General features: G+C 42.1%; 1 protein-coding gene across 1 annotated transcript in view; it reads right to left on the reverse strand.

The window, feature by feature from the left end:
* Rsod (superoxide dismutase family protein Rsod) overlaps positions 1 to 17,516 on the reverse strand; it is a 52,154-nt gene extending 34,638 nt beyond the window's left edge. Inside the window, exon 1 of the mRNA XM_089245134.1 lies at positions 17,048 to 17,516. Coding sequence (XP_089101260.1) covers positions 17,048 to 17,084 — 37 coding nt within the window. The 5' untranslated portion in view covers positions 17,085 to 17,516. The remainder of the gene's footprint in view (positions 1 to 17,047) is intronic.
* Positions 17,517 to 18,231: the final 715 nt, after the last annotated feature.

Here is an 18,231-nt window from a genome sequence, read left to right on the forward strand (position 1 = left end):
AAATTCTACAATGTTAAACAAAAATTCTGAATGTTCACAGCGACTTCAATGTAAAAAGTCAAGGCTCTATCCCTACCACTAGCATTTTTAGAATTTTATAGTCCATAACAAAACGCGTTGGCCGTGACACCACGTTAGTTTGATCCGCCGGCTGGAACAAGACAATGGTGACGCCCGCACTGAACGTGTGTTAAGCGGTTCGTCGTGCAGTCCCACATCACTCAAGTTGCCCGCGACACAGTTTCAGAGCACTTAAGCGAACCATAGTGGCACATTTGCAGATCACACTAGCGACTTGCGACCCGGTTCCAGCACTCAAGTGGTTCGTGGTGGCACATTTGCTGTGATCACAACCTGCGACACATTTCCAGAGCAATTGAGTGGCCCGCGGCCCATTTCCACTGATCACTCAAGTAGCCCTTGAAAAAGTTTTCAAGCCAATGCAGTGGCCCGCACTGCCCAGAGAGCCTCCTTGTTCTTCATTCTAATTCTCCATGCATCATCGTGTAGAACAGGAATTATCATACGAAAAATTACGGGCTATAGAAATAATTTCGACATTTATTTTCCTCCCACTCCAAAAAACACTCGAGAGAGAGAGAGACGGAGAGAAACTAATATGATTTATTACATGTAATTTTGTATTTAGGAAGGACATTGTAGCTTGGCTTCCGGTGAAAAAAGCATCCACTCAACAAGGAATTCGCTGAAGCATAAGAAATTCGCACGGAATAACATCCGCCTACCACCTAATTTTACCTTTAGAACGCAGGTTCAACGGTTTTTTTACCTTCTTTTCGAGAGACGTTATCAAAAGGAATTCATCAACCCTTTTGTGCCTGTGCTGGAGTCCGTGCAACGGAAATTTTCTATGGATACTGTGTGTGTTTGACGGCCATTTCCATGTGATCACGAACACTAGAAATATATATACATATTCTGTATAGCCGAGTGATTCTCAGCCGGCGACGAATGAAAAATAAAAAGGGAGCCAATGGCAAGTGATTGTGTTGGGTGTGGACAAATCTTTGAGAAACAACACAGGTGTGGAATTCTAGAATTTGTAGAGGTGTAGCTTCCCTCTAGTGCATAGTTTCCCCAACCTTTTTTGTCCCATCGCCCCCTTCTCCAGAAATTTTTTTCTCCCATCGCCCCCCAACGCAATCTAACCCATAGGATCCCATGTTACACCCGTAGCTTCTACCGCCCCCCCTGGAACTTTCTATCGCCCCCAAGGAGACGTTAACGCCCACGTTGGGAATCACTGCTCTAGTGGGATCACCTGGTCCGGGGATATTTAGAAATTGTTTTGTATACTACAAATTTACTCAGAAATCAACCAAATAAGTGGGGGGGGGGGATTCTCTTCTAGATTTTGGTTCTTGTTTAGATAAATTTGGGGGTGCTGCAGTTAAAATTTTTTGCCGATAGAGGGCATTGCAAGAAAGCAAATCTCCCGAAATATGCAAGTCAGATTCCTATGAAATGCAGGGTGTACGATTGCCTACTCATTTCCGAATTTTCCTGTTACTGGCACTTACATAAGGTTTTCAGTTGTGATGTTGATATTGATGGATAAAAGCACCCACTATTGATAAAGTGGTTTTACCTCAGCCAGGATTCGCGGCGGAAGCTCTACGAACGTTTCGGACAAGGGAGGGATCGAAGAAAGTTTTTGGTGAACTTTCAGACTGACGGGCACTTTCTTCAATCCCTCAACTTTCACTCCTGCCAGACTGACGGGCAGCACCCTCTATCGACAAAAATTCTAATTTTGTTCCGCACCAAAAAAAAAAAAAGAAATCTTGAGAATGTTTTTTTTCGCAAACCGCATTCAAATATACCAGTTCCTTTAATTTTAGAGTAAACCATTAATCACCTCAAGACATACTACCCATCAATCATAATCGACTACCACCTTGCAGCGTAGAGGGTGTCCTACAAGTCTTAATTCGGTCTTTATGTCATAAGCCGTTCGTCGTAGAGGTATGTTTTGAATCTAAAACATGTTCAAAATGCGTTTAGAAACCACCCTGTACCAGTTTTCAGAGTGAAAATACAGTAGGGTCAGGAAAAACAAAACTGAAATTTTTATACGACCCCTACCCCCGTCTTCTTTGTTAAAAAGTTGTCCTGTCAGTTCTAAGCCCAACAAAAACAAATATCCCATGTTTTTAGCCGATATATTTGACTTCAAAATCAGAGAAACTTGGGAAAGAATAGAATAAAAACAATGGATACTACTCTTTTCCCTCATTTTTGCTGTTCTCACCTTTCCTGAGATTTTTGAACCCAAATATCTCGGCGAATGTCCCAATTAAAATCATGGGATTTTTTTCTTTGTTGGGCTTAGAGAAAAATTTCCTGAGTGAAAATTAGAGGATAGAGGGGACAGTTTAAAAATTTAGATTTTTTATTTTATCTCGCGCTGTATTTTCACTCCCGAATCTAGTGCAGAGCGATATCGGAACACATTGAGTGTTTTTTAAATTGAAACCCTACTTCTAGGACAAACGGTTAATGAGATGAAGGCCGAATTAAGACTTGAATACAGTGTCCTGTATTTGTGTATTTTTCCTAAGGTGTACGGGTATAATTTTCCCTTGGTAGTGTATGCTTTAAAACAGTGTAACATTTTTTGCCCATGCCCTCCCTCCCCCCCCCCCGGAGCATATTTTCTTTTTTCTTCTCGTGCCTTTCCCCAGGGCCATCTTAACATCATGGGCCAAGTGATTTTTCTGAGGCCCTACCAGACAAATTTACATGCCTACTCTCGAAAATTTCAACTAGATCTCATTTTTGTGAGGGCCCCCTTTTCTCTTGAGGCAGGTTGGCCCATGCGTTAATTACGCCCTGCCCCCCCCCCCCCCCCGGGATAGACGAGCATACAGAGCGGGGTAGGGGATCATCCCCTTTAAAAGCCAAATTATATGAGGGAGAACCAGCCTGTCCCGTAAAATACCGGACGATCAACACAATCACCGCCCCCCCCCACCCAAAATATCTTGCGCCTATCTTGGACTAGAAGTTTAGTGAGCTAGGGCTATCTCTACGTCAGGGGGCAAAGTGATCTGAAGTCCCATATTTGGCTGGGAGTAACAGGTCACATGTTTGCATTCTTTATCGCGAGAATCATAGTGCCAGGTCTCGTCACGGTCTCGCTGGTCCAGGTTCTATGGGCATCTTCTGCTAGAGATACTTGGAAGCAAATTACATTTTTCACTACGGTGCTGACTTGTGAGTAAAATATGGTGTATATTTTACTCACAAGTCAGGACCGTAGCGTGCCTTTTCTGGGCCCCCGAGCAGATCTTTTTCTTGGAGTCTCTTGAAAGGGTCATTATGAAAAAAATAAGTACATTATTTTTGTGATGCCTCACATTTGGCTCAGGACAGCGCCCTGGTGACCCCAGCCTTATCACGACTTTTATCAACTGAATTTTTTATCACAACTCTGTGGCTCCTTTGACCACCTGTCGTTGCTCCTTTCGCTTGATTTTTACTCGTGCTTCTCCCCGATGTTCCACGATCACGCTTGTGGCGTATGCTTGCCATATTTGGAGAAATATATTTGCGTTTTGCCTTTTTATTGCAAGAGACACGCGAACTGCCGGAAGGATCCATTTCCTGTACGTAACTCTATCCAAGTAGAGAGACGGACCCCACACGTGCCCAGGAATCCCAGAAATAAAAGACGCCATTTTGTTTGTTTATTTTTGTCGTTCCCGTTGCTCTGAATGTTATGGAAAGAAAAAAAATTAATAAATAGAACTTTTCAAGAGGTTTTTCTGTTGAAGAACAAACCTCTTTGGGAGTCCCCTCATAGAAAACTCAAGAAACGGAACAGAAATTATACTCGAGGGTCCTCGAGAATCCTCTTGAAGGCAGAACTTTTCGCTGGAATCAAATAAAAAAGAATGCGTTAATGGAGAGGGCATTTCATTTATTTTTTTCTTCTCTTGCTACGGATGGAGTACGGTTTGTAACATAAAGCGAAATATGGAGTGAAAGGGTGGGGGTTGGAAGTTCTCCGAGAAATATAATCTCTCTGGAATGAGACCAAACTAGATGTTATAATGGTTTCCGCGTGACAATCAATCGATATTCCTCCTCGACACTCATCGATCGATTCCATGTCGGATAAATCGAAAATTCATCATCCATTTATGGAATGTCAATTGCGCGCGGTCTTCAGACTTCGAGTTAATGGAAAAAAAGACCATTTATGATTTCAATTCATTAACATGACCCGACGATGTCTTGTTCGACTACATACGCGCTACCAGGGAAGCGCAAGCCTAAGCATTTCGACGTGTTATAAGTATTTATAGAAGTAAGCACACCCAAGCTATTAGCCGACTTAGGTCTGATTGTTCACGAGCGGTCCCTTGCAGCCGATACTGTTGACTGCCAAATAATTACACACGCGATTCCTTGTGAAAAAAAAAAATCAATATTGAAAAGTTTCCTGTTGCAGGATCAGACGAATATTTAGGGGGGAGTTTTGAGTTTTTGTAACGGTCAGTTAAGCCGTGCACATAGTGGGGCGACCAAGAGGTACGGGAGTGCATAATAGAGACTAGCGACAGAAACGATTATACTTTTTTTGTTCTACACCGCACATACTCTAGAAGCGAGGCGAAGGAGAGAAAGAGGCCACTCAACGAGGTGAGAAATTTGAACAAAAAAAAATGTTTACACCTCGATCTGCTGATTGGTCCGTTTCACTTTTTCCCTTTCTCTCTTTTGCGGAGGGATCACCGCCCATACATTTCAAACCTCCGACCATGTTCTCCATCCTCCTCCTCTTTTACTATGTGTGAAAATCTCTTCCTCCACCCCTATGCATTTTTTTCTTCCGAGTCGCAATTCTTGAAACTCGCACCTCTTCGCTTCACTATGATCGCAGCCTTACACTTCTAAATACCCAACGAAAGAAGCAGAGGGCTGCGGCTTTTTTGAAAATTATATCCCGTTAGAAGCGAAGTTCAGCCGCCTTCTTTCACGATCGGAGGGAGCTTTTTCTCTCTATGTAGTGTAACCATCTAACCTTGTTATTACGTGTTAGTTTCACCGTCCATATTGGAAAAATTTAACATGTGATTTGTATAGTGTTTGCTTCACTTCAGCGATCTCTGTTTCACAGATCCTTCAAGTGCTCTGGAAATGTTTCCGGGCCGCTTAAGTGCTCTGGAACTGTGGAACGCATCACTCAAGTGATCTGTAGTTATGCCACGGATCACTTAAGTAATCTGGGAATGTTCCTCGGGTAACTTGAGTGATGTAGAACCGCTCTGGGGGGCCGCTCAAGTGCTCTAAAATTGTGCCACAAGTCGCTCAAGGGATCTCTAAATGTACCACGGATCGTTTAAGTGTCACACTGGAAGTGTCACGGTGTCGCACATTCAAAGATAACTTACTTAACTGATCTTTGAATGTGCCGCAGGCCTGGGCCTATTTCAGTGATCTGAAAATGTGCCACGGGTCCTTTAAGCGATCGGTTAATGTGACGCTTAGTTCATTTTTACAAAATTGCGTTTGAGGGGGTAAGTCACATCAGAACCTTCAGGGTCAATGTTCCACGGGCCAAGGGTTTACCATGGCTTAAAGGGTGGGTCGCTGAATTTCTTAAAGAGAAATTGAGTTCTTATCCTTCAAATAGCATTAAAATTAGTAGAAATCGATTACAACATGTAAAAAGGTATTTTCTTTCGAAATTTAGTTTTTGTTTTAATGTTTTTACGTTAAAAATTTTTTTTTCGTCTGGGGGAGGCGCACTGGCCCCCCTCCCCTATGCCTCCCTTCCCGCGTATGTTTCTGATCCCACAAATGTGTGTTAGGAGGTAGGGGGCAGTGCTGACGAAATTTTGCTGACGGGGGAGGTAGTCAAAAATGGCTAAAAATTTGCTGACGTAATACTTGAACGGCCCCTTAAATCTGCTGATGAAGTCATCCAAGATCCGATAAAAACTCCAGCAGCCCACTAATAAAGACAGAAGCCATTGTATGTGTAGAACTGGCAACGGAATCAATGCTTTTTGTTTGGAGCCGTAACAAACAAGTTCAGATTTTGTTTATTATTAATTTTGTTAATACTGGCTACATGTTACGGGGAAACAAATCAGTAAACCACGGAATAAATAGGATGGATGAAATTTAAGAAAATCGGCCGGGAATCCCGAGCAAAGGCACATTTTGCATCAAACTTCGAACTGTCCAAAACACTAGGGAAAACGTTCGGATTGAACGGGTAATTTCAACATTGAATTGCATAGAACACTCAAGGAGGGATTCCTAAAGTTCGAATTATTCAATTTCCACTATATAACACACACACACACACGGAATCTCTGCTAAATAACTTCTTTTATATATAATAATCTCAGCTCACCCCGCCCGTCAAGGACTACGCCCCGCATGTTCGCAACCTACATGCATAAAAGGCTACTGCACGCGAAACTTCCGAAACAAACGCGTATAAATGATTAAATTAAAAGTTGTTACAATATTCAATCGTCAGAAATAGTGTTTCCGGCCTATTATAAGTGGGACGAATAACGAAGGGAGGGGGGGGGGGAAGAGAAATGAAAGGCCGATTCTTGGCCTAGATAAAATGCTAACGGGTTAGAAGGGGGGGGGGAATGGTATGTTTTTGCCTCTTTTCTCTATGCAAACAGGTAGAAATCATTGGCCGATCAGGAAAATGAGTCACGAGGTGATAAATGGATGACATCTTGTTATAGACAGGCAGACGTGGCCTACCTGCGGGCACGATGTCCAAACGGCTAAATAAAGAACGCTTTCCGCGAGAGAAAAATGAAAATAAAATTGCTGCTGCTGCTTTCTTCGTTATTTATTCAAAAGGATTCGTGTCACCGGTAGCCGGAAATATTTACGCTATTTGACAGGGGTGTCGGAACTGTTTCGAACCTGTGGATGCTCGTCTTCAGTTCCATGTAGGAAATTTAGATTTCTGAATCAATTCTGTGGGTGCTCGAGCACCCACAGCACCCCCGGCTCCGACGCCACTGCTATTCGAAACGGAATCTAAAATATTTCAATTCAATATAATTTCCAACCTTTAGGAGAGCGCGGGGCCATTTCATTGATTTGAAAACGTGTCGCGAGCCACATAATTAAGTGATCTGTAACAGCGCCGCATATGCCTCAAGTGGCCTGTACAACGGTACAATTAGTGAAGAGTGGTGATTGAATAATAGTTAGAAAACCTGATGGCAGATGCCAGCACTATACATAGCAAGCATTACACGAAAACAAATTTCACATTAGGTTCAGAACACGTGCATGAACATTCCAACATGTACCAATTCGTTAGAAGTTCCGCAGAGGAATAATGGACGAGGTGCATTAGTGGTGCGTACTCAAGTGATCTGTAAATATGCTACGGGTCGCTCACTTCAGTGATTCGGTAAATGTGCCGAAGATCTTCCGAAATTGCTTCTCTTATTAGTTCTGAAAAATGTTTTTTAAAGTAAATTTCAAATTACTTCTTTCACGAAATAAACAGAATACATTTTTCATTGATGTTCTTTTTTTTTCAGCATTTGTGTAAATTCTTTAAGGCTCGTATGTGTGTAAGCCTAATTCGTCACGAACGGGCAACAGAGGAACCTTCCCCTAACGGTCACATGATTCCCGGTCCCGTGGAACAGGACTTTAATGTACTTCACTCCCCGATAGCGGACAGTAAAATCAGGCAAACTTTAACGCTTTTCCAAGCTCTAACTTATTAATTTTAGCTCATAAATCGAGAATATATGCAAGATAGATTCTCGTCATATCATATAATACGGCGATTATGTACAATCCCAAGCTCGTATTGGTAAATGTGATAATCCGTCAGTTAATTGCTTTTTTGACTGAACATAACTATGATCCAGGATGCAGATTCCGAATGGTAATGTTGGCTTTGTTTGCACATGTTATAATGTTGGCCTTCACACGTCTCAAGACTGATAATGGTTTTCATCCATAGCCATAATATTTGGGTTATACTATATCCATGTTTTAATCTCTCCACTTTAAATTAAAATTTAATTCAATAGTTATCAAAAAATACATGTAGTGCACGTATCATGTACGGGTAAAAGTAATTTGTTCAGTGAAAAGAAAGGTTATAATTTTTTTCTACATTTATTAGACTTTCCAACTTTATTTGAGAATTATGCATAATCACCAGTAAAAAATGTACTGAAATTTAATCAAACTTTATCTAGAGACGATTGGTGATTATGCGCATAACCAGCGGGGTGTATCACTTTTGCAGTAACATATACATTTTTAACATTAAAATGTGTAGATCTAATTGCGAGCGAAGGCGAACGTCGTATAAATGTGAAAGTTGTTTAAATAAGGTTCCACTGTATATCGCACCTTCCCCATTAGCGGACAAAATTTTTGGTCCCATTTGCGTCCGATATCGAGAGGTTCTACTGCATACGTAATCAACGCAGTAAACTAGTTATCCAGTTATACGGCCCCTAATATTTTGCGGCCCGGTGAAATCGCACCGGCCATGCGTAGGCAACGAACTCCTTCCATACGCCACGTGAAACTTGGCGAGCCACGAAATGAGTGGATGGATACGGAGGCGCATGAAAAGAAATCGGTCGCTGATTTGTATTCAGCAGAGGTAGCTGAACGCATGACAGAGGAGTTCACGTGACCGGTTCACTCTCACACCGAAATCGAATGCTCGAGATCGGAGATTTTTCATGTTTATTTCGAAAACTTTTATCGCGGCCATTGGACAGAAATGACCCTCCTCAAAGAGTCACTTCGAATATTCAAAAACACCCCACGCGTAACCCCCCCCCCCTCAAACTCTTTAACTCCAAGGCGAATTACAGAACCATTATCCATGTTATGATACGTGATTCACATACGCCATGACTATGATGCATACATGAAAGCACATTCAAAAAAAATATATATACAGCGACATTTGTTTTGTCTTATAGCCGATTGGCGTATCCAACGCCAACGAACCGAAAAGTTCGATAAATCGGCATTTACCGGTAAATTTCTTCTGATTTTTTTAGGCCGCTTTGTTGTTAGTTCCGTACGCCATACACCGGCATGATGGATACATGTAAATCCTCATCGGATTCTTTTTGCTGCTGCGCCATGGTTGTTTTAAGATTAAGCATTTATTTGAACTATCGATGGGGGAGAGGGATCAGTACGGTATTTACATCGGACTTAGTGGGCTATAGCCCAGGGGGGCGAGTTCAGTAGGGACGGAAAATTCGAGGGAATGTGTGGCCAAAAAAATTAGAATGAGGGCTACACGAATTTTGCCGATCTTTCCTAAGTAAATTCACCTCTGCGCGACAATGAGTGACCTAGAGTGTCGGCAAACATGTAAATGACCAAATGAGTTACTTACAGAGAGAGGGATCAGGTCAGAGCGAGTGACCTAATGCGCGTGCAAGCATGTGAATGACCAAAAAGTGACCTACAGAGTGGGGAACCAAGTCAGTCAGTGGCGTAGAGTGTGTCAAGTATGGGAATGAGCAAAAGAGTCAGCAAGTGACGTAGAACACGTGCAAGCAAGAAAACTACCTACAGCATTTGTGAACGTGTAAATGATCAAAATAATTACTTATAACGCAAAGCACCCAGTCCGTTGAGAGACGAAAAGAGTGACCTAGAGCGTGTGCAAGTATGTGAGTGACCAAAACAGTGTGCAAGTATGTGAGTGACCAAAACAGTGTGCAAGTATGTGAGTGACCAAAACAGTGTGCAAGCATTTGAATGATTAAAAGAGTAATTTAGTGTGTGTGTGAGCGAGCATGGGAATGACCAATAGAGTGACTGGAGACATGCTTTAGACATACAATCCTATTTACAAGAGTCGGGCTAAGCGGGTGGCGAATTTGAGGAAAAAGCAGTCAAGAAAATTGGGCAAGAATGGTAGAAGGGCGGAAAAACCATAATGAATGCATCTCTAGAAGGATGGGGGGGGGGGGATGTCATGGCCCCTGAAGTCGATTTTTTAAAAATGTTTCATTCCATTGCGAAAAATTTCGTGTCAGTCAGTTAATTCGTTCTTTCAAAGTAAAATAAAGAAGGAATGCATTATAGTGTGTAATGTATGTATAAATGTATGTTATCGCTAAAGCCCGAAATCGGCCAATGTCCGAATTTCGTGCTTTCCCAGGCCCCATATATCGATCCCTAAGATATCGATATTCCGATTGATTCCTTTGATACTTAAGGGGTGCCACAGCGAACCGTAATTATAATGGCCATAATTATGACAAGAAAATACGCCAACGTGCTTAGGTGGAGATAATACTATAATTGAAAGTCTGGTGGGGCATGATTTGATGTCAATTCATGCGTACACATCCATTATGTCAGTCGGCTCTATCTTTCGCGCTGGGGGCAATATCTGTTCATTTCCAATTGGGACCAATATATAGGGGCCGGCGAAAGCTCCAAATTCGAACACTAGCCGGATGAACTGGGCCGGCAGAGGCGGATTTATGGTAGGATATAAGACTTTTGCCGTTTTTCTCCCGTTCTACTAATTATGTTGGCCACTCATTCCTCATATTTGCCGCTCCCACGAACTTGCCGCTCTGGACGCTAAGCTCCCCCTATAAATATTCCACTGTTTGTGGCAGGGGTCGGTAACCTAACTTTATCGAGCAGCTACTTTGTAAAATTTAGCTTTCCATACATCGACTGCAATGTCCGCTTAGACCAGCGGTTCTCAGCACTTTTCTGGCTCACGGGATCCTATTTAGTACACAAAGTGTCCTGTAAGTGCTAATTCGGCTTTTATCTCATCAGCCCGTCCGTCATACAGGTATGAATCCAATTTAAGAAATACTCAAAAGGCGTTGAAAAATTACCCTGTACCAGTTTTGAGAATGAAAATACAGTGAGTTACAAAAAAAAAAAAAAATGTATAAATTTTCCTACGGTCCCTTTGTCCTCTAGCTTCCAATTAGAAAATTGTTGCTCCGTATCTTCCGAGACCAAGAGAAAAAATTCCATGTTTCTAATATTCGATAAGATATTTGAATTCAAAAAGAATGAGAAAAAAAAATTGGGAAAAAACAGCAAAAACTAGCAAGAACAACGCTCCTTTTTATTACCTTCTAGAATCTGTAGGAGATAATAGGAGCGTTCTCAACTTCGATTTTTGAATTCGAATATCACTTGGGGAAACTTTTTTTTGGCCTCAGGAGATACAGGGCAACAACTTTCTAATTGGAAGTTGGAGGATAAGAGGACCGTGTAAAAATTTAATTTTTTTTGTGACACATTGTATTTTCTCTCTCGAAACTGGTACAGAGCAGTTTTTGAACGCCATCCGAACGCCATTTTGTAAACTGAAACTATACCTCTAAGATCTACGACGGGCGGTTGATGAAATAAAGGCCGCATTAGCACTTACGGGACACCATGGTACAAATCTACGGCGGAGCCCACAGGTTTTTTTTCTTCTTTATTCATCAAATTTACTGATTTACTTTATTTTCCCCAGAGCGGCCGCGGAGCCTCTGGGAAGAGCAGACAGACACCCAAGGGCTCCGCGGAGAACCGGTTGAGAACCGCTGGCTTAGGGAGATGACCACCATGGACACGGAACATATAGAAAAAACCTTCGACCATTTTATCATCGTACTGCTGGGGTCCTCGGCATATGTATCATGATCGTGGAGCATTTTATGCAGAACAATTACACGTCGTTGAAAGACGATATCATAATCATCAGGGCCCTAAACGAGTCGATCGAGTGTCCGACAGTTTTTTTCTTAACACATCCGGGACAAAGAGACATTCACACACGAACAAAAATCATCGAATAAATGAATGGAGTCGATTCGGACAAAATGAACGAGTTCTTTGTTTAAAAAAAAAGGCGGGACTTTGTTTGCGGAAGTCGCGGGAATTGCTTAATTACAGCTGCCAACACGGTCTATAAAGCCTACTAATGCGAGTCTATATTCAATACAATGGATGACATTTTCTCCCCCAGACATTACAAATGGATATTGTAGTGTCTTAAAATAATGTTTTTATGTGTGTGTTGAGATTCTTTTAGTAATTTTTTTGTTCCGAATAAAAGCTTTCCTTGAGTTTCATTCAGACATCAAGTAGAAAAGCGGTTCCCAAATACTTTTAGTCGTGATAACGGTGATAGGAGTCGAGAGCACCTCCTTGATACAGAAGGATCTTTAGGAGGTAATGGGCAGCCACCCCATGCTCTGTCACACTCGGTGATGTAAGCACATTGTCCCGGGGGACTCTTGTGCTTCCGGGGAACCTAACCATTTATTAAGCTTGTGCAAGATGTACCCCCTCTTAACGGTCACCCTTCTTTTACGGCCAATTTCCTGTTGTATAATGAAAGTATGTATTTCAAACCCCTGATTAACGGTCAACCCTCTTTTACGGACGATTTTTTTTTTGTCCCGCCGGTGTCCACAAAAAGAGAAATTTTACTGTATATATAGTTTTCTACTGTACATGGGCAGGTGCGATTATGCTCGTTGCCAATAAACAAGCATAAAATTTATGATCGAAAAATGACTATAGAGGTAAATAAATCCCATAATCGAGAATAATTCTTGATAAAGTTTGATCAGCTTTTCTTCGAGGATTTTCATTGACACTTTTCATTGATTGATAAGTGACTGAATTGAAGTAACCAACTTTTAGTCGAGGACCACCGAAAATCTTGGTGTCTGCTCCTCCCACACACACTTATAACAGCAGAAACTATCCATCATCGGGGACGTTCTCGAACAATGGAGGACATTCTGTCCAGTTACAGTAAATGTGATGCGATAGCAATGCTATCTTCTGGACTGCAAAAGAACTAGAAAACAGCGTTTCATACTCCTATCAGGAGCTGTCGCCAAAAATACAATTTTTGTCAAACCATAGCAATATCACTGCTGCAGTCTACCAACGCGGCAGCGATGCGTGTGTTAATTGAATTAAAACTTTTCTTTTACTTTTAGCAATTTATTTGCTAAAACATGCAGAAAACATGAACGTATGTTCATGAACATTCATGAACACACGTATGAACATGCATTTTGTAAGAACTTGGTCTATGTTTTAAGGCCAAGTTCTTACAAAAAAATTATTTAAACTTTATTTTTACTGTTTATTGTTAAATGATTACGAAAAAATGGGAGAAAGTAATATTTTAATTCATGAATGTATTGTCTTTAAACTAGGCCGGATAGTACGAAGGCTTGATAGCCGCAAGCCGCATAGTTCAGTCTACTGTATATGTTACTGCCAAAGCTCGGAATTAGCAGATTCGCGAATTAGCCAATTTCGTTGAATATAGACTCCGACTAATGTTCGAAACTGACATTGGCCGGCCAGTTCGCGAAATGGCCGGTGATCCATAGCCAGAGTCCGATAACAAAAGACAGGATTTGGTGTCATCGCCATGTTGGCGTATTTTTTCGTGATAATCATGTCCACGTTTATGCCTACATGCATAATTAGCCTACGTTTTACTTTCATGTCTTGCTCATTTTGGAAGAGTGCGTATTCGTATTGTTCAGCAGTGTTTCCCAATCTTTTTGATGTCACGGACCCCCGTTGTAGCGCAAGGTAAATATCCCCGCTGCCTCCCTATGAAATCCAAAATGTGTTGATTTCAATTTTTTGATATGCAAATTATAGAAGTAGTAAATTACAATTTACAATACCGTTTCCTTCATAAATGAAAATGATCCCATGGACCCAAAGGGGGTTCAGTGAAAAACATTGCTGCAGAGTGTATAATGATTTTGTTTTTTGCAATTACGTTTGACGTTATAGAGTTTATCTTGAAATATGAGCAATATTTGCATTCTTGGACTTTTTTCTGTAGTAAATTTTTAAAACAGAACAGTTCAGAATTGCATAACAAACATTCATTGAATACTCGCCTGTACTTCATGGTCAGAAAATATGAGTAAGAGCAGATTTTGGTATAAAAAAGGTTATTTTTTTATGGTATGGGGGTAGGGAGGACTATCCATAGAACTACGGCCTATCAGGCTTTTCTGTTATCCGGCCCGCCATTGCGCCACATGAGGCCGGGGTCTATTACATCGTACAAGTATTTTTCCCCTCTTATAATTGGCCGTGGAAGTCTCCTAGGGGGTCCAGGCACCACCATTTGGGAACCGCTGAAGTAGACTATAAATATCGTATTTACTCGCGCATAGGACGAGGTTTTTTTTACGAGGTTTTTAATGCTTCAAGAACATAGTTCGTCCTATATTTTCGTTGCATGCAGAAACGCGCGTATGTGTGTATGCGCATGGTCCTAACGTATTTATGTTGCTTGTTTCGCGTTATGCTTATGCTGGAACCTGTCCTCCGTGTTTTGAAGTGAAGATAATATAAATGCTTAAATTTTAATCAATCATTTTTTCGCACCCCGGTCGTTTTCTACACAAGAGGGCTAATTGGACCGGGACCTACAATTTATTGCCGATTCCAAACGGCGGCGTTCGACATTTGTCTTTTCTCTATACTCACCGAGGGATTGGTGCGCTAATCCCTCGGTGTGGGACTCTGCGGTAGCAAACTTTTTTTGCTAACATAGTTTTTTGCTAACATATTTTCATGACATAGTTTACAACAAACTATGTCACCATACGTTGTACGTTGTACCCCCCTCGTCAGAAAGGTTTCTGATAAGGACGAACCGGGTATCGAATTCGCGATACCTCTGGACATTCTTTGGTACTTTAAGTGAGTCTCTTATCGACCTAGGCTACCGCGCCCATGAATTTTCATATTATGGAAGTATCCATGTTGAACGCTTGCCTATTCTTTGCGGAGACACTTTTTCAAATGGGAGACCAAGTCGCATTCGTGCCACGAAATTTGAAAAACCACAAAAAAAAAAAAAACTTCAGCCGACTACCACTGTGTCGAACCACCAACGGGGTTCGAACCAGGGCCGTCTTAAGAGCATCATAGGGCCCTGGGCTAACTGATTTTCTGAGGTCCCCCCCCCCCACCTGACTAGAAGCGATTTCGTACAAATTTGCGTACTTAATCTCGAAAATCTTTACGGAGATCTCAATATCATGACAGGACCCCTCAGGCTCAAGAAGGTTTCATGCGGTGAGATGCCACTAGTTCGAACCTGGAACCCGACGAGAGGCATTCTGTCGAAGATAATGAAATGACCCCCAACCAGCCGTATCAAACGGGCTAATGCTTCAAGGCTTGCTTGCTACGTAGGTGTCAGTTGTTACGTACGAGGAGTCTACCTCTACAGCTGATATCAAAGTCATTCAGGAAATGTTACTACTACTTAACCGTACATGCACCTCGTACACATTCCTTTGCGAAATTTCTAATCAATCGGTGCATGTTACAACGTGTTATGTTATACGCATAACCCTAATGTATTTTTTGTCAGTTATGTTGCTTGTTCTTGCTGCTGCTGCGATTTGTCTACCACATTTTGAAGTTAAGATGGTAAATGCATTCCATTTTCATGTTATGTAATTATGGTGAAGGTCTGCCTGCTCTCTGCGGAGAGACTCATATGGAGACCGGCTCGCATTGGCGACTATGTTAGAAAACCGCAGAAAACCATTTTCAGCCCACCACCAACGCAGATTACATTACTGTCGCAGAAAGCCCCACCGAGGGGTTAGCGCACCAATTCCTTGGCGAGATCTTTGTCTGTGCCGGCGATTATGGTGCTACCAGTACCGTTCCAACGCCATTTATGGTTTTTCACCTTCATCCCGATCCCTTAGTAATGCATAAGTATTAAACGCATAATGAGTGTTGCCATTTGAATTTCTCGAAATTTCGTAGTGACCGTAACGTCAGTAACCGCGAAAGCTAAGTTTTTATTCATTTCATTCCCGAGCATGTTCTGAAAGATCTGTATCTCGAACTTCATTCGAATTGGTTGATTTTTAAGAATTTTACGACCACCCCGTACATGAATTGAAATTATTATCATGAAACCGCCTCCCCCCCCCCAAACCTTTCAAGTCTAACTCCGCCTATGTCTATAAATGTGCCGAGGGCACTCGAGTGATCTGTGAATGTAAATACGCCACTCACACAGTTCATTAGGTTCAACGTCACGGGCCACATTTGGCACGCTATTTTAGGTTGAGCATGTATCCTGACGTATATATATCTTTTTGATACAACTATAAATATAAGATTGTGACACTTCTCTATTACGGGGCACACCGCGAAATAAATGAACACTATTATTGATTACTTTCACCAACACTTAAGAAATGCTCTTAAAAAAACCAAACAACTATTCGCATTCCGAATAACAAAAAAAGGGAGTGAAAGGGGTGGTGCACACTTAACGTCACGGTAAAACGACAGCAACGAACTTCCATTTCAATAATTCAGTCCCAGACGATATGGATGCAAATTTGATGGTAGACAAACAGTAACTCATACAGCCAAAACCAACATAAACACACGTATTCTCTCGGACACATCGGAAATCGTAGTATCGACTTTCATCGAGTACGGTCACTTCATTGGTTTAGACATGGTTCTCCCCCACATCCTGGAGCAAGGCCCCCTAGGCTGGGATCTATTGCGGAGCCCCCCCCCCCCACAGTCCAGACTTTCACGGGCCCGTTTATGATGAATTTATAGCGTGAAAAAAGCAAAAATTGATGAAAATCGTTCCGGGCCCTGTCAGTTTCACCTTCATGGGAGCCATAGGTTTGGAAACATACCGCGGGGCACTTAAGTGATCTGTAAATGTACTGCGGGCCGTTTCAGCGATCTGTAAACCTGTCGCGGGTCACTTGAGTGATCTGGAACCGTACCGTGAATCACTCATGTGATCTGTAAATATGTTGCGGGTGATCTTGAAATGCGCCGCGGACCACATTTAGTGATGTGCAGCAGCACCGCGGGTCACTCGAGTGATCTGTAAATATATGCCGCCCAGTTCTTTTTTTAAAAAAATTACGTTTGAAGTCGCGGGCCACAGGATGAGAGCATTTGTGCTTTAAATGTATATACAGGGAATTGTGACACTTACCTGCTACGAGGCACACCAAGAAGTAAGCGATCAACATGACAACAATCGACGATTTTGATAAGCACTAAAAATTACGCACAATAAAATTCCGAACAATAAAACAGGTGAATGGGATGGTGAACACTCTTCACGTCACGGCAAAACGACAGCAACAAACTTCCATGTCAATAATTCCGTCCTAGGCGACATGGATACAAATTTTATAGCAGACTTAAACTGAATGGTGCACAAATTTAGATGGCAACACCGGCCAAGACACATACATGCAACACACACGTGTGCTCACGGACACATCAGCAAGTTGTTGTATCCGATTGAGGACACGAACGAATAATAACAAACGTGAAATGCAAAGCCAAAGCTGGTATATACAGAAGGAGAAAAAAAAAAGCCAAGGCTCTCTTCTCAGCAATGTCAGAGCCCGTTGAGTGTTTTTTCCACTTTGCGCGGGGCTCGAAACTCGTTTTCTACAGATCTCTCTTCCTCCTCTTATTACGTCACTATATTTAATTCTGCATACACCGTTGTGTGAAAGCAAAGAACGAATAAAAAAACACACACACACCAACCTCGCTCTTTTCTCCGATATTTTGAGCCCCCCCCCCTCATCCTACCCCCGTTGAACATGACGGGGTGCGCAATTTTCTGAAACGAGGGGCCCTCACGTTTTTCCCGCGCGGAATGAAAAAGATAGGGATTCGTGGCACTTCATCAAACAACTGGAAAGATCGACGCAGGTACTCTTTTGTTCCCTTTTTCACACGCTCAGGTGTAGGAACCCCTCAAGGGGGGCCCAACAGAATTAAGGTGCTGATGGGGTGTTTTCCATAGAAGAGACAGGGATTTGAAATTGTTCGGTTTTTTCACGGTGATATTAGGGATTTTTTTTTTTAATTTGCAATCCATTGATTGATCGATCTGATCCGTGTCTCGTCGATGTGCCGTGGCACATTTTCCCGGAGATGGGGGAGGGGGTTTCGATAATATTATTCTTGCCGTGGGGGGGCCGAGGCGAATTCATCATTTTTGCTGCCGGTGGGGCGCAACACACATTTTGCCACCCTTCTCCCATTCCAGACTAATTTTTTGTACCGCTCATTCCTCGAATTTGACGCCCTGGGCTCTAGACCAGTGAACACCTTCTATAGCAGAAAGCCTCCGTGCGAAGCTCGTGACGTCACTGA

Source organism: Pholcus phalangioides, unplaced genomic scaffold, assembly GCF_987345545.1.
Source record: "Pholcus phalangioides strain wild (caught in Gottingen) unplaced genomic scaffold, Ppha-v1.0 ptg000015l_1, whole genome shotgun sequence".
NCBI lineage: Eukaryota > Metazoa > Arthropoda > Arachnida > Araneae > Pholcidae > Pholcus > Pholcus phalangioides.